This window comes from Mustela putorius, unplaced genomic scaffold (genome assembly GCF_011764305.1).
Source record: "Mustela putorius furo isolate JIRA1106 unplaced genomic scaffold, ASM1176430v1.1 tig00003988_pilon_pilon_pilon, whole genome shotgun sequence".
Lineage (NCBI taxonomy): Eukaryota > Metazoa > Chordata > Mammalia > Carnivora > Mustelidae > Mustela > Mustela putorius.
Genome location: NW_025422127.1, coordinates 14,038,605 through 14,062,258, shown reverse-complemented (window position 1 = coordinate 14,062,258; position 23,654 = coordinate 14,038,605). Strand labels below are relative to the sequence as shown.

At 40.1% G+C, this 23,654-nt stretch overlaps 1 protein-coding gene across 6 annotated transcripts in view; it reads left to right on the top strand.

Annotated features, from left to right (window-relative positions):
* The window catches only part of TULP3 (TUB like protein 3), a 65,695-nt gene that overhangs the window by 21,163 nt on the left and 20,878 nt on the right, over positions 1-23,654 (top strand). For 5 of the 6 annotated variants that reach the window (XR_006604270.1, XR_006604269.1, XM_045071693.1 and 2 more), the window contains one exon: positions 14,483-14,534. Coding sequence is in view for 3 of the 6 variants with exons in the window: in XM_045071693.1 (XP_044927628.1) it covers positions 14,483-14,534 (52 nt within the window). In the remaining 3 variants the exon portion in view is untranslated. Of the gene's footprint in view, positions 1-14,482; positions 14,535-18,922; positions 19,066-23,654 lie in introns of all 6 variants that reach the window. The other variant, XM_045071696.1, reaches the window with a different exon arrangement.

Below are 23,654 nucleotides of genomic sequence, written 5' to 3'. Positions count from 1 at the left end.
GGATCAATTATGTATATCAGATGGAATAGTCGTTCGTTATGTGGTAAAAGATTCATTTCCATTAGTAATTAAAAACATGCAAGTAAACAACTTTAAGTTACTTTTTAAAAAAAGATTTACTTATTTTATTTTGGAAAGAGAGAGAAGGGGAGTGAGCACAAGCAAGAGGGGCAGAGGGAGAAGGAGAGTGAATTCTAGCAGACTCCATACCCAGCGCGGAGTACAACCCGGGCTAGATCTCGCTTGAGATGGGGATGGTGAGATCAGAACCTGAGCGGAAGTGAAGAGTCAGCACTTAACCGACTGTGCCGCCCAGGCGCCCCTTAAATTACTTTAATATATCATTAACCTAACAGAGATAACATCCCAAATTGGCCAGAGCATAGAGAAATAGGTTTTTAACTTGCTGGTAGCAATGTAAGTTTATAAAGTTCTATTTTGGGGAAAAACAATTTAGAAGAATTATAGGTAAGGACTCAAAATAGTATAGTTTATAACTTTTGACTTGAAAATTCCACTTTGAAGAATTCATTGCTGTTCTGTAGTGACACAAAGAAGTTCTGCATTCAGCAGAGGGAACAAATCCATCTTACCAGTGGGGTAGGACACTTTAACCATAAAGATATGATGTGTATATGAATTTTGTCAATAAAAGTGGACATATACATAGAAAAAATAATTGAAAAAAAAACCCAAAATGAGTTTTCAGAGTGATTACTGGCAAATCTGTGCATGTGCTGAATTTATAATGCACTTAAAAAAGTCAATTTTACTGTATGATGATTTAAAAAATTAGTACAGACAAACTCAGTTTGAGGAAAAGAAAAAAGTAGATGAAGGTACTGATAAGAATTAGAAATTGATTGTGATGTGAGAGTCTGTAGTACATTGGGACTTTTTCTGTAAAGTTTTCTTTTTAAGATTTTATTTATTTGACACAGAGAGAGAGATCACAAGTAGGCAGACAGGCAGGCAGAGAGAGAGGGGGAAGCAGGGTCCCCACTGAGCAGAGAGCCTGATGCGGGCCTTGATCCCAGCACCCGGAGATCATGACTTGAACCGAAGGCAGTGGCTTAACCCACTGAGCCACCCAGGCACCCACTGAAAAGTTTTTTTTTTAAATACTTTAAGAGATCACCTATAAATACATTTGTATTATGTATGTATTATGTGTGTTTGTATTATGTGTGTGTTTGTGTGCTAAATCACATTGAATCATAAAGTTCTTACTCTTTGCCAGTTTTTGAATGACTGCTCTAATGGGGGATAGGAAACTGACATAAACATACTATCAGGATATTCAGGGTAAGTATATTTAAAAATGTTCAGAGCACTGTTGAAGTAGAACAGAGGAAATTATTATGGAGAAATTGAGGACTTTTGCATAGAAAAGGTGTGTGGTTCTGTTTTAGGTTTTGTTTTTTAGATTTCAGGGGCTGTTCATTCAATGTTAGGTCATTTATTCCCATAGAGAGGATTCTTTTTACAGTGACATTTTATTTTATTTATTTATTTTTTTAAAGATTTTTTATTTATTTATTTGCCATAGAGAGAGATCACAAGTAGGCAGAGAGACAGGCAGAGAGAGAGGAAGAAGCAGGCTCCCCGATGAGCAGAGAGCCCCATGTGGGGCTCGATCCCAGGACCCTGGGACCATGACCTGAGCTGAAGACAGAGGCTTAACCCACTGAGCCACCCAGGTGCCCCTACAGTGACATTTTAAAAGAGATGTTTCATTTATCACAAATTTACTGTGAACCTGTACCAAGATATTTATTTATTTAATCAATATATATGTTTTATTTAAAGAGCATTATTCTATAGCACTTTTATAGGCTGTGGAACACAGCCAAAGTGAGAGCTCAGTGTAATAAGTAATGCTCACCACAAGATTCCTAAGTCAAGAAGGGAAGCATGGACTAGGCCCTCTTACTAAGGCAGGGATATACTTAAAACTTTTTTTTATCCAGAAAATGGTTCCTCTCTCTTCAAGTTTTAAAAAATAGTTTTCCTCCCTGTTCTTCAATTTGGATAATTTCTACTGATATATCATGTTTTTCCTTTTTCTTTGGAAAAAACAAATTTCTTTAGAATCATTTTTAAAATATATTTTTAAAAGATTTTGTGTATTTGACAGAGAGAGAGAGAACAAGCAGTGGGAGAGGGAGAAGCAGGCTTCCGACTGAGCAGGGAGCTTAATGTGGGGCTTGATCCCATGACCCCAGGATCATGATCTGAGCCAAAGGCAGATGCCTAACCGACTGAGCCACCCAGGCACCCCAGAATAATTTTTTATTGTGTTCTGAACATTATGCACAGCACATTGTAAAGACTCTAGATTCTGTTATTTTTCCATGAAGACTGTTCATTTTTTTCAGTTGGTGTAGATTACTTATTTGAACTGCAGATTGGGCTGGAAGGCAGCCCTGAGATCTCAGTTTGGTTCTTAGTCTTACCAGGATCGGTTGGAGTCAGCCCCATGCATATGCATGCTTTGTTTGGGGTCAACTAGATATTAGGGCTAAATTTAGTGTGCCTGCCAAAGATAAAGATTTGGGGTTCTCAGTCATGGTGATAGATAGTTGACATAGGGTATGGCCTGTAGATCAGCATGTAATCCCAAATGGAATAATGGTCAACAGAAGAGGTCGGAAAGTAAAGGGGTATAAGTATTGTGATGGCTGGGGCTAATTCCTTGTTCATTCCTGTATCCTTAGTGCCTACCTCAGTGCCTGGTATGTAGGGCACGCTTAAGAGTTGCTGACTGAATTTAGTGAAAGGAACAGTTAGGTAAGAGTAGAACAATGGGGATTTCAAGAAAACAAGAGAGGAGAAAATTTCAGTAAGGAACTGGTGGTTATTTTTGTTAAATACTTCAAGCAAGTCAAGCAGGAATGAAAGGTGAAAACAAGCTATTATTTTTGGCAATGGGAGGAAAAGTTTCAGGGGAATGAGGGAATAGAGCCAGACTGCAATGAGTTGAGAAGTGAATTATAGTTGGAATAGTGACAGGAAGTGTTGGTTATCCTGAAGTTATTTGATGATGATGGGAAGTAGAGATAGATAAGGTCTGGGAAGGCAGCTTTTTAAAGAGTAATTGTGAGCCGAGGAAAGAAGCTACTAGAGATGGAGAAGCTGGAGAGGGAGGAGCAGTATTTGTTGTAATTCTAGGGAAATGGGCCAGAATCAGTTCTCCAGTATCAGAGTTTACTTTATGGGGAGGAACGTCTTCTGTGATAGGAAGGGAGAGGAAGCACGTGTATTTTTATGAGTATGGTTGGAGAGGAGAATGAGAAAAGGCCTCTGTGTGGCCCTTGGGCCCTCTTGAGAGAGGAGTAACAGAGTAGCTAAAATCTAATTCATATGATATGTTTTATTCTCCAACTTACATGCTTTTTAAAAAAAAAATTTAAAGTTTATTTATTTAAGTAATCTCTACAACCCAATATGGGGCTTGAACTCACGACCCAAAGATCAAGAGTCACATGCTCTTCCAACTGGGCCCGCAGGGGCCCATCCAACTTGCATGCTTGTTTATTGTGCATATTTTTGAGGCAAGCCTGATCTTAGATCTTTATTTCCAAATATTTATAAAAGGCCTGAAGAATGTGTGTGGGAGCACATTGCAGTTAGATTTAACATTGAATATGTTGGAGACTTTTCATCATTATAGTTTGTAAAAGCTTAATATATATAGTTTGCGTTGGTGTAACATTATGTTGACACTCATGCTGTAGTCGGAACTGGACTGAATTAATTGTTTAACTCCCTTTGTAGGTGGATTTAAAAAACACTTTTATTGAGGTGTAATTGACATACATCAAACTGCACATTTAAAGTGTACATGTATGGGGCGCCTGGGTCGCTCAGTGGGTTAAAGCCTCTGTCTTTGGCTCAGGTCATGATCCCAGGGTCCTGGGATCAAGCCCCACATCACTTTCTCTGCTCAGCAGGGAGCCTGCTCCGCCCCCTACCCCCATCCCACCCCTGCCTGCCTCTCTGCCTACTTGTGATCTCTATCTGTCAAATAAACAAATAAAATTTTAAATGGTACATGTTGATGAGTTTTGACATACATATACCCCTGTGATACCATCATTACAGTCAAGATAATGATCCCCCAGATTTTCCTTTTGCCACTTTATAATCCGTCCTTCCTTCTCACTGTCAGATACCCCCTGCTTTTTGTCACTGTTGATCAGTTTGTGTCTTCTAGAATTTTACGTAAGTGTCATCCTACAGTGTGTTCTCTTTCTTGTCCTTAGCAGAATGGTGTTGGTATTCATCCATTTTTGTCATGTGTATCAGTAGTTTTCTCCTGTTTAGGGCCAGATAGTATTTCTCATAAAATTTATCTGTTCATCCAATGATGGACATTTGGGTCACTTTCACATTTTGGCTAATAAAAATAAAACTGCTTAAAATATTTAAAAATAAAGCTGCTTTGAACATCCATAGATACATTTTTTCTTTTCTTTTCTTTTCTTTTTTTTTGTGTGTGTGTGTACATATGCTTTCATGTTTCAGGGGAATTTTGGAGTGGAGTGCTTGGATCAAATAGTGGGTATATATTTGACAGTTTTTCAAAAGTAGCTGAAAGAGGTTGCACATTTTGCACACACCTGCCGGTTGATCAGCCACGTGAGTTCACGTTGTTCTACATCCTCACCAACACTGGTGGTCAATCTTTAATTTCTAGCCTTTCCGGTGGTTATGTATTGACATTTCATTGTGGTTTTAATATGAGCTGAAGGCAGACGCTTAACCAGCTGAGCAACCCAGACGCCCCTTTTGTCTTTTTGATACTAACTGTTCTGACAAATGTGAGGCAGTATCTCACTGTGGTGGTGAATTGCATTTTTCTCATGATCAGTGATATTGAGCACTTTTTCATGTACCTGTTGCCATCTGTCTGTCTTTGGAAAAATGTCTATTCAGATCTTCTGCCTGTTTTCTTTTCTCTCTCTTTTTTAAAGATTTTATTTATTTATTTGACAGAGAGAAATCACAAGTAGATGGAGAGGCAGGCAGAGAGAGAGAGGGAAGCAGGCTCCCTGCTGAGCAGAGAGCCTGATGCGGGACTCGATCCCAGGACCCTGAGATCATGACCTGAGCCGAAGGCAGCGACTTAACCCACTGAGCCACCCAGGCGCCCTTCTGCCTGTTTTCAAATCAGATTCTTAGGGGGGTGGTTTGCATACAAGTTCTTTTTATATTTTGGATTTCAACCCCTTATCAGCTATATGATTGCAAATTTCTCCTCCCATTCAATAGGGAGGAATGTTCTATTTATTCTGTTTTATTCTGTTTATTTTTTCCTTTGCTGTGTGGAAACTTTTTACTTTGATGTAGTCTCACTAAAGCGTTTATTTTTATGAAGTCCAGTTTGTTGATTTTATTGATTTTTAGTATGTATATTTAAGTAAAAGACATAACCAAACCTACAGTTTTTCTCGCAGAAGTGGGAGTGGGAAAAATAGAGCCTAGGTGGCTCAGTCATTAAGCGTCTGCCTTTGGCTCAGGTCATGATCCCAGGGTCCCTGGGATCGAGCCCCATGTCAGGCTTGCTGCTCAGAGGGGAGTCTGCTTTTCCCTCTCCCTCTACCCCTCCCCCAACTTATTTACTCTTGCTCTCAAACAAATAAATAAAAATTAAAAAATTAAAATAGAGCTTCTATATGATCCAGTAATTCTATTCCTTGGTATTTATCAAATACTTAAGTCAAATCTTTGATTAAGTATGAATAATGACTAGATGTAAGAATTAAAAAATGACATTGCTTTATGTAATTACTTGTCTTCAGTTACTCAACCTTTTCCCCTCCATCTTTACTGTAATATCACCTTTTTAATAATTCATTATCACACATAATACATGTATTTCTGATTGAGTTGGACCAGAGTTTCATAAATTGTTTTTATTGTAACTTCATACAGGCAGCTAATGACTAAAGATTTACGGTTAGGAATTTCTCAAACTAAAATAAATGAATTGCCTTCCAAGTTGTCCCCTTTATCAATCCACATTGGCATTTATTGCATTTATTTAAATAAAATAGGGGAAGCCTTTCTTTCTCTCTTCTTAACTAATTCCTGAAACTAAAAAGTATCATTTGTGATGTTATGAAGCCATAATATAATCAGTAAAGGAAGTGCTCACTCAAGTTACTATGAGAAAAGCCATGAGCTGCTCACAGCCTTCAGTTATGCAAGTCTTAGCAGGCTGCATTCCTGGCAGGGACAGTGTTTACTCCCTCCACAGAAGGAGGCTGTTTCGCTTCCTGTATCACTGGCCAAATTGCAGCTAAGTGCTGATTACAGCATCCTTATTATCTGGCCCCATGTAGGAGGCAGCAAGAAGCCTCCCCTGACTGGATAGCAGCAATGGATTTTTGTGTTAGAAAAATTTATTCCTTTTTTTTTTTTTTTGGCATGCTGAGAGAAATTGACAAGAATGTTAAAAATGTAAAGTAATCATAGACTCTAGTAGGTCATCAATACGTTATTAAATGCTTCAAACTTGGGGCACCCTGCAGGGCTCAGTCGGTTAAGCATCTGCCTTCCACTCAGGTCATGATCCCAGAGTCCTGGGATGGAGCCTGCATTGGGCTTCTTGCTCAGCAGGGAGCCTGCTTCTTCTCCCTCTGCCTGCTGTTCCCCCTGCCTGTGCGTGCTCGCTCTCTCTCTCTCTCTCTCTCTCTCTCTGTCAGATAAATAAATAAAATCTTCAAAACCAAATGCTTCAAACTATTTGGCAACATGGTTTGTTGTGTATAGCTCTAGACTAGCAATTCAGTGAATAATGTTTTAATCTCTAAGTGTCTTAGGCATTTGTCTTGGGCAAATTTCATTATTGTTCCATATCATCTCCTTAGAAATTCCACACATATTGTGTGTGCAAATTAGGCACTAGATTAAAGGGCATGTGGATTTTTAAGTGTGCTGTGAAATGCACATTACACAAAATGTCTGATTCCTTGTTTTTTTCCCCTCTAATTTCTTATTTTGAAGAAAGTTTAATATGCTGAAATCTAGAAAGAAAAGTATATTGATAACCTATGCCCTTCACCTACAGTCACTGCTTACTAATGTTATTTTTTAGTATCTCACTTTAAACAATCTGTTAAATTAGATGTACAAAGAAGTTGTAAAAATGTAAGAGAATTCCTTGACCAAGTTTCCCCTGTTGTTAATATCTTACATAATCATAGTAATTTACCAAAACCAGGACGTTAATACTGATTCAGTACCATTAACTAATCCACCGGTCTTTTTGGGGTTTTGCCAGTTTTCTCACTAATGTCTCTTTATAGTTTGGTATCCAAATCCAGAATCCTGTAGTCTACTTAATTGTCACATCTCTTTAGTATTCTCCAACCTTTTTCAACCTGCGTTGTGTCTCAGTCTTTCTTTCTCTTTCAGGTTTAAAAAACCTGAGGCTTTTTAAAAAAATCAAAGTAGAGTTGACACATAGTCTTCCGTTAGTTTCAGGCGTACAATATAGTGATTCAACAACTCTGTGCTCTGCTCACCACCAGTGTAGCTCCCGTCTGTCGCCATACAAGGCTGTTTCAGTACCATTGACTCCATTCCCTATGCTGGACCTTTCATCACTTTGACTTACTCATCCCCTAACTGGAATCTGTAACTCCCACTCCCCTTCCTCCCTTTTGATCTTCACCCTTTTGAAGAGCACTGGCCATTTATTTTGTTGGCGGTTTTCTCAGATTGGGTTCCTCTGCTCTTTGCTCTTGATTAAATTGAGGTTGTACATTTTTGGCAAGAACTGCCAACATGATTCTGTGCCTTTCTTGCCACATCATATCAGGAGGAACATTGTGTTGTTCTGTCTTCTTACTGGTGATGTTAATCTTAATCCCTTAGGTAAGGTCCTGTCTTCCAGGTTTCTCCACTGTGAAGTTTCTAATGTTTCCCATTGGAATCAGTAATTATCTTATGGGCAGATACTTTGAGACTATGCAGATAACCTGTTTCTCATCGTATTTTCACCCACTAATTTTAGCAGCCATTGATGATTCTTGCCTGTAGTAATTATTACTGTGGTGTTTGACTTTGGTGACTTTCTATTTCCATCATTCCTTTTATCTTTTTTAATTGGATTTTTTTTTTTTTCTGTAAGGAAGAGCTGTACCTTCTTCTTGGTTCATTCATTCTTTCATTCATTTTATTTATCTGTATCATTATAGACTCATGGATACTCAGAGACTTGTGGCTCCCCTATCCATACTACCCAGTTCCTGTTCCCTCATTATTTCTACCTTATTCGCTCTCCTACAAGACCACAATACTATTATCACATGTGGGACACTTCACGTGAATATACTGATAATCCTGGTCTGATGTGCCATTCATAGTCAGATATCCCCAGTGCACCCACAGTAGTCTTCACTGTATGTTTTGATCTGTAATTGAAAGATTCTGTATTATATTTTCTTGCCAGAAATCTCTTAAATCTCTTCCACTCTAACCTAGAGCTGTTTTTATTGTCTCTTTCAATAAGGATGCTTTTGAAGAATCGTGAGAGTTGTCTTGCAGAATTTCCCTCCACTTAGTTTGTTTCCTCTTGAATAGATTTAGAACAAACATTGTTGGCAGGAATGTTGCATATATTATATTGTATGTATTCTTTTCAGTACATCACATCAGGTGTGTCAGTGTGTCAGTGTGTCCCCTCATAGTTGCTGTATCCCTTCATTTGGTTAAGGTGATACCTGCCAGATTTCCTCATTGTAATGTTACCTTTTCCTCTTTGTAATTAATATAATCTGTGGGGAAGATACTTGAGATTGTGTTGACTACCCTGCTTCACTCAGTGGTAATAGAATCCATCAATGTTTCTTGCAAGAGTCAATTATTAATATGGTAGTTATAAAGTCATGATAGTCTACTTCTATTATTCATTCTATATTTATTAGTTGGCATTATTCTGTAATGAAGATTTTTGTTATACCATTTATTTATTTAGAATTAGTTTAGACTCATGGACTTTTTTATATATAAAAAAATTTGTATATATAACTTTTTTATATCTAAAGCTGTATAATAACAGCTTTATTAAATGTAATTCATATACCATACGATACATCCCTTTAAAATAGACACACTTCGGCGCCTGGGTGGCTCAGTGGGTTAAAGCCTCTGCCTTTGACTCAGGTCATGATCTCAGAGTCCTGGATCGAGCCCCGCATCGGGCTCTCTCCTTGGCAGGGAGCCTGCTTCCTCCTTTTTCTCTCTGCCTGCCGCTCTGCCTACTTGTGATCTCTGTCAAATAAATAAAATCTTAAAAAAAAATAAAAGAGATATACCTCACTGGTTATTAATATATTCACTAAAGTGTGCAGCCATTACCACAGTTAACTTTAGGACATTTTCATCACTTTAAAAAGACATTCCATGCCCTTTAGCTATAATCCCCCAACTTTCATCCCCCCAAGACTGTAAGCAATCACTAATCCACATTCTGCCTTTATAAATTTGCCTGTTCTGGACATTTCAAAAAACCAAATCATATAGGGGCACCTGGATGGTTCAGCTGGCTAAGCGTCTGCCTTCAGCTCGGGTCATGACCCAGAACCCATTTCCCTCCCTCTGCCTGCCCCTCCCCTTGCTCATTCTCTCTCTCTCTCTCTGTCAAATAAATAAAATCTTGAAAAATAAATGGAATCATACAATATGTGTGGTCTTTTGTTGATTGGCTTCTGTCATGTAGCATAATGTTTTCCAGGTTCTCCCATGTTTCAGTAGCTATTCCTTTTTATGGCTGAATAATACCCCATTGTATAGATAAACCAGATTTTGTTTACCTGTTCATTAGCTGATGGACACTTGAGATGTTTCCACTTTTGGGCTCTTGTGAATATTGCTGCTATAAAAATTTGTATGCAAACAACAATGTAAATGTACTTAATACCACTGAACTTAAAAATGGTTAAAATGTAACATTTTATGGTACCTGTTTTTACCACAATAAAAAAATGAAGAAAAAAAATTTATGAAATGTCCGTGTGATGGACTATTATATAGCGGCTTAATATTATATTTCAAAAACCTAAAACATAAGAGATGCTTATGATATAATCTTAAGTTAAAATAGTCCAAAAAGATGTTTGTTTCCTTGTTAGCAGGGATTGTATCTCAAGATGGTAGGATTATGAAGAGACTTTCATTTTCTTTATAAATTTTTTCAAAATATACAAAATGAGTATGCATTGTTTTTATAATCAATGAAGAAAAACACTAGCAAGAGAAAAAAATCATACAAAAAGGGTTTGGCACCAACTGTCTTCTTAACACATGTATTATCTCAAAAATCCTTTCAATTAAAGAAATAATAGGGTGAATAGGTGAAGAACATTCACAGATACAAAACCCTGTTATAAAATAAGGCATGATGATAAAAAGTATAGCAAAGGGAATATAGCCAGTAATATTGTAATAATGTTTTATGGTGACGGATATGGTGACTATCCTTACTGTGGTGAGCCTTGCATTATATATATGTTAAATATATATTATGCTACATGATATTATATATATGATGCTCCTAAACATAATGGAGACTAGTAGTTCAAGAGAATGATATTCTTTGGGCATAATTATGTGCCACACTTGAATGTTGGGTCTGTTTTTCTAGCATGTATGTTTAGGACTTTCCCTGATGTGTGAAGTAAGTGGGAAATTTTCCATGAGAAAAATGGGAGGAAACATAGTAATTCCATTTCTTTTACTCTGTAGGGATTCTTTCTGTTTTGTGTTGATTTACTAACCAGGCTCGCTTAGGCTGGCTATTCAACAACTTTGTTTGAAAGAAAGGAGAGAGTACTAAAGGAGGAAATGGAAATTTAGTAAGATCATTTTCCAGGTTAGACTAGAAATTCTAGTTTAGATTAATATAAATATATAAAATATATCATTTCTGCTAAATTATAATTGAAAGGAAGAGCTCAAAGAAAGTGTAGCTTTGATGTATAGTAGGTATCTACCTGTTACAATGATGTAGCATCTTTTTAGTGCCTCTCTTGTTCAGGTCAGAACAAAACCTGTTTATTTAAATTGTCTGTTCAGCTTGCCCAGGCTTGATGAAAGGAATTAAGTGGTGTCAGGATAGGCATTGAAGATACACCTGGTTTCCTCACTATTAGAGGCCTCAAGAGAAATGTTTGAGGACTTCAGTTGTGTGTCAGAATTTACCATAATTGAGGTTTTTAACATTGTGTGTGTGTGTGGGGGGGGGGCTAAGGTGGTGGGACAGGATGATTTTTTTTCCATGCCAGGGGATTTTGCAATTGTGATGTAGTATTGAGAGCAGAGTGAGGTAGAGGAAAAACAAAATTCATAGCAGTAACTGTTGAAAATACTAGTATATAAGTGCATTTTTATTCTACCTTACCCATTCCTGTATATTCATATTTTTTCCTATACATATGTATATTCATAATTTTTTGTCCTGGTCATTTTCTTTAAAAAGAAAAAGGTTATTTTATTTTATATTTATTTTAGGAAGAGAGTACAGGTTGGGGGCAAAGGGAGGGGTAAAGAGAATCTGCAGGAAGATTCCCCACTGAGTACAGAGCCCTGATGCAGGCTAACAGGTTCTCACGGCGCATGAGATCTTGACCTGAGCCCAAACCAAGAGTCAGACGTTCAAGCAACTGAGTCACCCAGGCTCCCCATCTTAGTTGTTTTATGTAGAATTTTTTCAAATTTATACTGATGTCCACTGAATACTAATAATATTCTAGCACTATATTCGTAAAGCTAGGATTTTAAAATATATGAATGAGGATTAAAAACACTAAGAAAAACAGGAACGTATCTAGGAGAAAGGTTAGGAGCCCACAGAGTCAAGGCATGGTTATATCATATCTGTCATTTTTATTTGTTTATTTTTCCCTTTTATTTTTTTTAAGTAGGTTACACACCCAGAGCAGAGCCCAATATAGGGCTCAAACTCATGACCCTGAGATCAAGACCTGAGCTGAGGGGTGCCTGGGTGGCTCAGATGGTTAAGTGTCTGCCTTTGGCTCAGGTCATCATCTTCAGGTCCTGGGATTGAGGCCCACATCGGGCTCCTGGCTCAGCGAGGAGTCTGCTTGTCCCTCTCCCTCTTCCCCCCATTCATGCTCTCTCTCTCAAATGAATAAATAAAATCTTAAGACGAAGCTGAGCTCAAGAGTCTAATGCTTAACTGATTGAGCCACCCAGGCACCCCTGTTTGTCTGTCTTTTGAACTGGGAAAAGGAGATGATTTATTTTGAATACCGAGCTTTTTTTTTTTTTAAGCATATAGTTTATAAGGAAATTAATAGAGGGGAACTGTCAGTCAACCAGAATGTCATCTATATTTTTGTCTAAGGGGTTATTAAATCTGTTTACAGATTAGTAGGCAGGAGGAGCCTTGGAGATAGTATGTATCTAAGTTGCTACGCATTATGAAAATGCACCTTCTAAAAATATGTGAAGGGAGTGGTAAACCATTAAGCCACGGATAGACGCTTTGGTATTTTTTACCTCAAATGCAGAAAAAGCCATGCTTCCTTTTGTAGCCATGGAATCTGTCTTCTAAAAAAGGAGCTAGTGTTTATAGTTTTTCTGACAGTAAGCTCCCAGTAAAAATTTGTAATACAAATCATAGTTATTACAAATAATAATAATTGAGACACATTTCTGCCTTGTTTCATACTTTACTCTTTCCAAAAATGCTGAGTCACAAAATAAAATCTTAAATTAGAAATTTTTCAAAAAATAGAACTAGCTTCTGAGAGAGTTTTTGAAAAGTTCAAAAGGATTTGGAGACAGTAATTTGATTCTATTTTTGTCGTCGTTGTTTTCTTCCATCAAACAAATCTGTCTCCTGGTGGTATTAAGTCTTGTCTGTTCATCCATACTTAGAGTGTCTTTGCGTGACTGGCATCATGTTTTATTAATGGCAAACTTGAAAAGTAAATTAAATGACTTTCCTAGATCTTAAGGGAATCAGTGAGCTGTAGTAAGATACTATACATAGTTGTTGGGGTAGGGGAGATTTTGACCCTGTCCATCTTGGTTCTGCTGGCTGATCTCATAATTAAATTGACATAATTTAACAGGATTAACAGGAGAAAAAAAATTTTATTTTGTAGGTATGGAGCTCTTATAGATGGGCCTAAGAAATAACCAAAGCGGGTGGTTTATGTACCTTTTAGAAACAGAAACAATAAATTTGTGAAGAACTGACAAGACAAAGAAACTTAGTCTTGGGTACTAATGTGTCAGTGTACACTGACTTCTGGGCTTCGAATTCTCTCTCCCTGGTGATAAGGATGTTTCTTTACCTCCTGATGCAGGGAGGGCACCTGTCACATGGGAAATTTATTTCCTGCTTTCAAGGGGACAGAGAGGAGGGTCAGAATGTGCTTGGACTGGTTGTTTCTCAAGTAAACTTTCTTTCAGAATTATCAGTGTGCCACTTTGACATATCTGGGAGCAGCTCTGAGCCCCATTGTAGTTCTCATTCTCTCTTTCCTAGAACTAGCTGCAAAGAAGGAGACAAATGTATTTCAATTTTATGTGGACTTTAAACTCTGGAAAGAGACCTGGATTACGGTCTCTTTCTGCTGTTTAACCTTATGTATGACCCTCCAAGTCTGTTTCTCCAGCTTCAAAGTGTGAAAAATAATAGTACCCAATTCAGAGGGTAGTTTTGAGGAATTAATAAAATAATGCATATAAGATACTTCACTGTGTCTGGCCTATAGTAAGTACTCAACATATCGTTTTAAAAAAAATTCCTGCATGCATGGGGGTCTGTGTCCTACATCCTTTTATTTATTTATTTTTGGTTGTTTTTAAAGATTTATTTAATTATTTGGGAGGGGGATGGGATTGGGAGAGGTGGGGAGAGAATCTTGAGCAGGCCTCATGGCCAGTTTGGAGCCCACGTGGGGCTTGATTTCACCAACCTGAGATCATGACTTAACGACTGATCACCCACGTGCCACACACATCTGTTTTTTTTTTTTTTTAAAGATTTTATTAATTTGACAGAGAGAAATCACAAGTAGACAGAGAGGCAGCCAGAGAAAGAGAGAGAGAGGGAAGCAGGCTCCCTGCTGAGCAGAGAGCCCGATGCGGGACTCAATCCCAGGACCCTGAGATCATGACCTGAGCCGAAGGCAGCGGCTTAACCCACTGAGCCACCCAGGCACCCTTTTTTTTTTTTTTTTTTTTTAACTCTTTGGGTACTTCAGTCTCCTGAGGTCCTCTGTGGAGTAAGTGTGGCATTAAGGATGGCAAGTCCTCCTTCAGTCAGTGTGGGTAACATCTAGACACGATGCTGTCCCTAACGTAGAATCAGTTGGTTCCAAACAGCCCAAAGGAGTAGATACTTGGAAAAGATGAAATTGACATAATCTTAACAGGGTTTTCTCTTTACATACTCCTTTTTTCTTCTTCTTCTTCTTCTTCTTTTTTTTTTAAACAGTGCCTTTGAAGATGAGACCATGAAGCTTCGACAGCTGAAACTAGATAACCAGGTGAGTGAATCAGGAGTCTCCCTCCTGTTTTGAAACATGTGGCCGGTTGTACTGACTGTGATGCTAATAGTCTGGACTCTGAAGTCTTGGCAGGGTCCTGGAATGGGGGCAGGCAAGGAAAAGGCTTTGATGTTACTAAGCAGTGTCTGGAGGTTATATTTGCTAAACCAAGGCCCTGGGCTCTGGCAAGACCAAAGTGCTTCCAGGAGCACAGCCATAAAACTGGCCTTGGATTTCTAATCACTGAAAATTCCTTGGCACCTTTCCTAAGAATTAGAAGAATGTTAACATTGTGTTTTATGTAGTAATGGTCCTGCTGCCTTGCATACCTCTCTGCACTGTAATTTCGGTTAAGTATAAGATTTTTCTTTTTATTCTAAAATACAGATCTGAACATGCTGCTGGGCCTTAGAGACCTCAAGTGTTTACAGCACAATTTTCTTCACAACACTCGTCCCAGTTTTCAGCTACACATTAATTCTGTTTTTCAGTGATTTGGTTTATGTTTGTTTCCTCCACTAGGCTAAGCTCCTTGAAAACAGAAGCCAAGTTTGTTTATGATGACCATTATATCAGAAGTTCCTAGCACAGGGCTGGGCACGTACTAATCCTTCCCTAAGTATTTGAACGAAGGAAGAAATAAATGAACAGTCGTATGTTATTATTTGCTGTGATCGTCATTGTTGGTCAGCTTAGAACCTCTACATCTCTTGCTTTCTTATTTGCAGTTTCATGTGCATGTTACCTAATTCAGGACGTTCTACAGCTCGAGTCTGTCTACATAGGATCAAAGTGTCTAGGCCCTGTAGGTGCCTAAACATACCTCTAAAGTTTTGTCTTATTTATGCTAATGTTGGAATGACTAATGGGACTTGTAGTGTAATAAGTTGCTTTAAAGGTGGGAGAGAGGTCTGTGCCTGGCGGGCAGGGAGGTATAGGGACACCCCCTGTAGGGTGAGGCCATGGCAGGTTGGAATGCCATGCCCGCCCTGGGAAGGCTTTGGCGCTCGCGCTCATGTGTGGCCGCCCCTGCATGGCACCTTCGAAGTCTTCCATGATGATGGTACTAATGTGGGGACTGTCACTGCGTTCCACTGCCACTCGTCACCAGCTGGTGGGGTCCAGCCTCCTCACCTGTGCCTAGAAGGGGAGTGTTGAGTACAGGTCTCCCCTGTGTGCAAGTCTGTGCCACCAGAGGACACCTCTGGCTTCTAGGTGGCTGGTGATGGCCTCCATCATCCTGCTCAGGTCCCTGGCCCGCCTCATGTGTTTGTGGAGAGGAGCAGCTGCTTAGGTGTGGCTCCAGCTGCCTAGCTTTGTTGACTGAAAGATCTAAGTAACAGTACCAGTGGCCATGGCCAGTCTGGAGCCCTCTGGAGCCTCCTGGCTGGGCATATGACAATCACAGCTTTTCCCCCTCGCCCACCTCTCTGTGAGGGGCTCAGAGGAGTGACCAGTGTGGACAGGGACCTGTGGGCCCAGCCCTCTGGGCCCTAGCTGCCCCAGGCTCTTCCTGCATCCAGTGACACATACACGTAAGGCCTTGCCTGTCCATGAGCCCCTACAGAAATGCCTGCGCAGTCCGGTGTGCAAAGCCCACTCTTCATGCCTGGAGGGCCAGGAGTCCCCACCAGCCTGGCGCCTGCATCTTGGTGTGTGATGAAATCCTCTTAGGGATCCCCAGGGTGCTTGGGCTCCAAAGGCTGTAGACCCTGGCATGGGTGACCTGTCCCAGGGAGCCTGGCCATAGTGCTTTTATAGATAGACTTCCTTGAAACCACTGCCGAGGGTAACATAGCAGCTGTAGCCTCCTTCCTCCTGGCTTCCTTTAAAGAGACTGAGGGAGGGGCACTTGGGTGGCTCAGTTGGTTGAGCATCCAACTCTTGATTTCATTTCAGGTCATGATCTCAGGGTTGCGAGATTGAGCCCCGTGTCAGGCTCCATGCTCAGTGGGGAGTCTGCTTGAGATTCTCTCTCTGCCTCTTCCCCTACTGCACTCTCTCTCTAAAAATAAATAAAATCTTTAAAAAGAGACTGAGGGACATTTTAAGCCAATCTAGTTTTTCATAGCCTTGCAGGAAAATGGCAACAAACTTCTTAGCAATTATAGGTCTCACCGTTCTCCACAGGATGGGATACCTGTAAGCAGAGAACCATCTAGCATTCTGCACACATTCTCTGTAAAGTTGTCAGGTGGAAGGTGTGAAGTAAACAATCCTTTCTAACACTGGAAAAAAATAAAGGTGGCTCAGATATTTGGTAATTTTTATTCTTTTTAATGAGTGTGCTACGTGTGATATGTTTACGGTATATGTGTTGGGATTCTGTAGGCCTTTTTATGGCACAGATTTTTAAAAGTTATGTTTTTTTTTATGGGCAATAAAAGCATATGGTAAGGATTCCAATAATACTCAAAAGATATTTTATGAAAAGTCTCTCTTCCTCTCCTTGGCTTAGTTCTTTACTGGAGACTCACTAACTACCCCCCCACCCCCCACCAAGGTTTTATTTATTTATTTGTCAGAGAGAGAGAGAGCAAGTGAGCTAGAGAGAGAGAGAGAGCACAAGCAGGGGGAATGGCAGGCAGAGAGAGAAGCAGGCTTCCCACTGAGCACAGAACCCAGTGAGGGACTCCATCCCAGAACCCACCCACGTGCTGCAGACTTTTTTTTTCTTTTTTTGAGGGAAGGAGTTTAGGGAAGAGGAAGAGGGACAGAGAGAATCTTAAGCAGGCTCCAGGCTCCATGCCCAGTGCAGAGCCCGATGTGGGGCTCGATCCCATGACCCTGAGATTATGACCTATGTGGAAATCAGGAGCCAGACGCTTAACTGACTGAGCCACCCAGGCACCCCCAGAGACTGTCACTAACGTCTAATGTACTCTTGCAGAGATAGTTAATGAATATACAGATATAAAATTTTATAGAAATTTTTTTTTAATTAAAAAAAATCTAGGGGGGCACCTGGGTGGCTCAGTGGGTTAAAGCTTCTGCCTTCGGCTCAGGTCATGATCCCAGGGTCCTGGGATGGAGCCCCGCATCGGGCTCTCAGCTCAGCAGGGAGCCTGCTTCCTCCTCTCTCTCTCTCTCTCTGCCTGCCTCTCTGCCTACTTGTGATCTCTGTCTGTCAAATAAATAAATAAAATAAAATCTTTAAAAAAAAAATCTGGGGACCTGCTGTGTAAATGCGGGTATTAAATAGCCTGTGAGAATACTGTGAGGGTCTGAAGCACTGTCTCTGCCTCGAGAAGGAGGTTGCTCAGCAGGGGGTAACGGAATTTCCACAAACACAAACTGAGCATTCAAATCGCCTGGGAAAAAAAGGCAGCACTACAGGATGAAGGAAAGGTTGGGCTGGGAACCGGAAGACTCTGGTTCCCATTCTGACTCTGCCATTAATTAGCTGGGTGATTTTAGGTAAGATTCTTAAACTCTGTGGGTCCCACTATTTCATCTGTAAAGTGAGGTCAGATAATAGAAAGTGAGGATCTGAGAGTATGGACATTAGACCTGAGATGAGGTACACTGAGGAAGGCTAGGTTGCTGCTCAGTCTGGGCCTCAGAGGCCAGTAGGATCTTGGTGGAAGTCTGTCTCTCAGTCCAGGACATGCCACCCTACCCAAGACCATGCACTCCATATCCGTGACTGGCTTAATCTAGCAGTGATTGTCAGGCGAGGTGGGAGAGGCTAGGGAACGTTATTCTCCCCACCGCTGCCTGAAGTATACGGTAGATTAACCTCTTAGGAATCCTGTTTTGGGAATGTCCCGAGGTTGAGAGTCATTGGTCATGAACTTTGTAGGCTGAGAAGAGGTTTGCTAAAAGCAGCCAAAGTTCATAAGTCTCACAAGGATTGGTTCATACTAACCAATATCACAAGTGATGAATCTAAACCTGGCGATTAATTTACTAATTTCTAATGAACCAGAATCAGCTGATCACCACAATCCTATCAGATAAGTGTGTGGGAAGTTTACAATTAGAAAAGAGGCGTGATGACTTTGAAATCCGAGTGAGTGCAGTTTGTAAAATGATATTTATGGTAAATATCATTGTGTGATCATATAATTAATTCATCGCTACTAAAGGGATACACCTGGCAACAAATGAGATAGGTGACTGTCTGGTTAGGCCACTTCCTGCCTTGGGTGGCCCTAGACACACAAGGTAACTCTTGCTCTAAGTTTTATCTTACCTTATTTCCACACAGACATTTCCCTTCTCATACCTCACTCATCGTCCAGGTTTCAGTAGTACTGAGTAGGTTAGTTTCTTTCTTATCTGTCTTTTTTCCCCTGATACTATAATCTTAGGATTTAATATTTAAAAAATCCTAGATTTACAGATAATTTACATAAGACTTCTTTTGTCCTGTGTTTCTATTCTAGGTTTTGAACAGCTTTACTGAGATCGAATTCACTGACTATAAATATACACCCAGTTAAAGTGCACAAATGATTTTGAGACCTTGTATCAAATGAAACCATATGCCACGTGGTCGTTGGTGTCCAGTTTCTTGACTTAGGAAGAGGTTCGTCCATGTTGTTGCCTCTGTCAGTACTTCTGGTCTTCTTATTGTTGAGTGTGATATTCCCCGTTGTGGCTACACCACATGTTGTTTATCCATTCATCAGTTGACGGACACTGGGGTTGTTTTCACCCTTTGGCTACTGCTGATAGTGCTGCTCTGAGCATTCGTGTACAAGCTTCTCTGCGGACGTGCTTTCATTTCTCTTGGCTGGTATATCTAAGTATAGGTACCCCAAAGCCTACCTAATATACCTCAGGTCATTGGAACAGAGTTCCTGGGTCATCTCGTAACATGTTAAGGAGCTGCCAGACTGTTTTCCAATGTCCCCGAACCATTGTACACATCCCACCAGCCATGTCCTTGGCCTTGTTTCTATACATCATTGTCAACACTTACTTTATTGTCTGTCTTTGACTGTCGCTATTTTAGTGGGTACAAAGTGGTATCTGACTGTGATCTTGATTTGCATTTCCCTGATGACTAATGATATGGAGCCTTAAAATGTGCTTATTGGCTCTTTGTATGTTCTCTTTGGAGGCATGGAGAAATGGAGAAAACCCATTTTTAGATTGGGTTATTGTCTTTTCATTGTTAAACTGTAAGAGTTCTTTATATAGTCTAGACCCAGGCTCCTTATCAGAAATATTATTTGGGTGGCTCAGTCGTTAAGTGTCTGCCTTCGGCTTGGGTCATGATCCCAGGGTCCTGGGATCGAGCCTGGCATCGGGTTCTTTGCTCTGCAGGAAGCCTGCTTCCTCCCTTCCCACTCCCCTGCTTGTGTTCCTTCTCTCGCTGTCTCTCTCTGTGTCAAATAAAAAAATATATATATATTATTTGTAAATATTTTCTTCAATTCTGTGGGTGGTCTTTTTACTTTCTTGATGGTACCATTTTCAACATAGAGTTTTAATTTATTTTTTCTTTTTGTCTCTTGCACTTTCAGTATCATATCTAAGAAATCATTACTTCCCAAGGTTATAAAGACTTGCTTCTGTGTCATCTAAGAGTTTTCTGATTCTTCTAAGAGTCTTCCACTTCCTATGAGTTCTTTCGAGTTAACTTTTATATATAGTGTGAGGTTCCAACTTCAGTCTTCTGTGTGTGGATATCCAGTTGTCCCCGCACCATTTATTGAGAAGATTCTCTCACTGCATATATTTTGCTTTTGTTTTTACTAGCTTCGTTAGGGTACTCGTTTTTTCGGGGCACTTGGTCACCTTAGCTGGCTACAGGTCATGAAGATTTTTAGACTCCTCCGGTGATGGGCCTTAGACCCAAATGCCCATTAGGTGGAGAACCTTTGTGCCATCTGGTGGACAATGGATTAAAATACAACATACTCCTTTGGGGTCAGGTTGCCCATCTATTTGTACCTATCATTCTAAGAGAGGTGGTCATTGGTGTGTTGAATTGATATTTTAAAAAGCGTGATTTAAAAATTTTAGCCTCACCGCCTTATGATCTCACTTTGTGTGCCAGAAAGATTTGGTGTTTTTAGCCAAACTCTTAGATTGCTGGCAGCCACTCTGATCTTGCTGGTTCTACCTTGTGGTCAGCCAGGTCAAGCCCACGAGCGTCAGACTGTAACCTACCCATTAGCTCTAGGGAGTCTTTCTGGAAAATTGAGAAATCAGTGATGTCAGGCTCATGAATTTAAGGCTTGCCTCCGCTTTATTATTTTATAAAACGAAGCTCTTTGTGGGAATCCCTGCCCCCCCCCATCTAATCTCCTTTATTTCCTCACTTATTTTGGAATTAGCATTCAGTATTTTGCTCCCAGGGAATGATAATAGGATTTACCACCACATTCTGGAGAAGATGGATTCTTGGAGTTACTATTCAGTTTCTGAGGGAATTGGGAAATTTACAGGCTTATGTGCCACTTAAAAACAGCCCCGAAAGCAACATATTTCGATTGCATTTAGGGCATCAAACAGTCACCTACGGCTCTCTTCCTGACAGCCCGTCCTTCCTTTAACGTTGTTTATGCAGCCTCACTGACAGCTTTTTTGGGGAAGGTAAAATGTGTATGAAAGCGAATTGACATGGTTGCATCTTAGCTCAATTAACACCTCCCTCCTCCCTCATTCAAACTATGTGAGAAAATGCTGAATTCAGGGGACACGTTTCACCAAGATGGCAATTTGGTAGTTACTTTATTTTTTTCATATTTACAAACTTGGACAACAGCAGGATATATTTAGTACTGTAATGTAGCCCTGTAGCCCTGGGCTTCACAACTCAGATCTATGGTTGGTTGGTGGTTGTTTTCCCTCAAGTTGTTGACCTAAATGAGTTTGATCAGTGTTGATGTTGATAGAGAAAGGCTTTGCCAGATGCAGTCACAGGATCACTGTGGCTGAGAGTCTGTCTAGTCTGCCCTTTGCAGGTCTAAAAACTTGGTTTTGTCAGTGAACCCAAGTGTAACCAACCAGGTCCTCACACAAACTCACGCTAGTCAAATTCACAATGATCAGTTATGAAACCAGACACTAATTTATTAATTTACAATGAGAACTCCAGCTTTTCCAGAATACATCCATCTCTGCTGGTCATGGTTCCCTGTTCCTGGAAATAGGATACCTAAGAAGTTAATTGACAATTAGAAGGCTGATTAGTAAGCAGGGAACCTGAGGAAATGAAATTATCCTGAGGGATATTTCATCAAGGCCACAAAGAAGTCTTACATAGTTTCCTGTCCACAAAGAGAATAAGCTCTCCCAGTAAATAGAATTGTCTTCTAGATTCAGCATTTATGTTTTTGGACAGGTTGGATAAACTCTGCCAAATTCTTGTTCTTTGGCTTTCCTTTTCTGGACCAGTACCCCTTCCCCTCCCTCCCCTCCCCTCCCCTCTCTTTTTTCTTTTCTTTCTTTTTTTCTTTCTTTCTTAGATGGAGGGAGGAGGGAGTATGAGTGGGGAGAGGGGCAGAAGGAGAGAGAATCTTAAGCAGACACCCGCCTCCCCAGCTGAATGTGAAGCCTGACACTGGCCTCCATCTCATGACCCTGAGATCATGGCCTGAGCTGAAATCAAGAGGTGGGCACTTAACTGTGGCACCCAGGCGACCCAGATGTCCCCTTGTTCACAGAACATTGTTCTTTATATACGTTAAAAAAATGGGTTAGCTGTGGCCTGTGTTTTTGCTTCTTCAGTTGTTGCCGGTTATGAGACTATTGGAGGCTAGGTAACTGGCCACATGAGCAGATGTGGTTCTCATGTCTCCTTGTTTGTATTTCCCATCTCTTCAGCATATCCCCTATGCAAAACTTCACAGTTGCTAGAAGAACCATATCAGCAAGCTCTTTGGGGAGAAGCTCATTGTAACCAAATATGTATTCTGTGTTCCATCTGTATGTTAAGGTCCATCTATTCATATTAATTCACGAGTTTCAAAATAATCTCAGAAACTTCAATTACTGGGGCACCTGGGTGGCTGGCTTAGGCTCTGGTCATGATCCAAGGGTCCTGGGATCAAGCCCCACATGAGGCTACCCACCCTGCGGAGAAGCCTGCTTCTCCCTCTCCCATTCCCCCCACTTGTGTTCCCTCTCTCGCTGTGTCTCTGTCAAATAAATAAAATCTTAAAAAAAGAAAGAAAGAAAGAAAGAAACTTCAATTATTCCTTCCCAGATTGCTCTAACCTTTATTCTTTCTTTCCCTTCCTTCCTTCCTTTCTCCCTCCCTCCCTCTCTCCTTTTGTTTCGTTTTTAGATTTTATTTATTTATTTGACAGAGAGAGAGAGGAAAGAGAGAGAGAGACAGCAAGACAGGGAACACCAGCAGGGGGAGTGGGAGAGGGAGAAGCAAGCTTCTCGTTGAGCAAGGAGCCTGATAAGGGGCTGGATCCCAGACTCTGAGCAGAAGTCAGATGCCTAATGACCAAACCACCCAGGTGCCCCACCTTTATTCTTTCTTGACAGGATAGTCCATTTGGGCACATTATTAGCTCCCTAGTCTTTTTTCTTATTCACAAGGCTGGGCAAAGAATAGTTCTGTTTCTTCTATGTCCTCTGAATTTAACCACAAGCTTTCACCAGCCCCATTGTGGAAAAATGTATTTTCTTTCCTACTGATAGTCTTACCCCTTGTAGGGACTCTTCTTTCTAGTAGCACGTTTAAAAGCTGTATCAATGAAAAGAAGTAAATAGTTTTTGCCTAAGGAACAATAATATTTTTGGTTTGGAATCCTGGCTTAATTTTTTAGCTTGGGGCTTGGCATTTTCCTATTCTGAAATATCTCAGATCCATAATTAATTTCCAGGTATTATAAGCTCTTATTTGCCAAAGCATAAAAATAATATTTGTGCTAGTTCCTTCCTTTTCATCTTGCTGGATTTTTTTTCAGTCTCTCATGCTTTTTTTCCTGACTTTCTTTGATACCATATTCTTGATGTCACTTTAGCCACAGTGCTGATTACTTTCTATTTGGAATGTTCCAACTGTAATTTTTTTCCCCCTTTTTATGCTTGGCCCAGATTTGTTAGATTTCTAATTATGTAAAAATGAGCAAGAAAACAAAACTTACTGCTCTCTAGCTGATTAAAATAGGAAAATAATTTGAGGTTTAGAGGATAATACGTTTTATT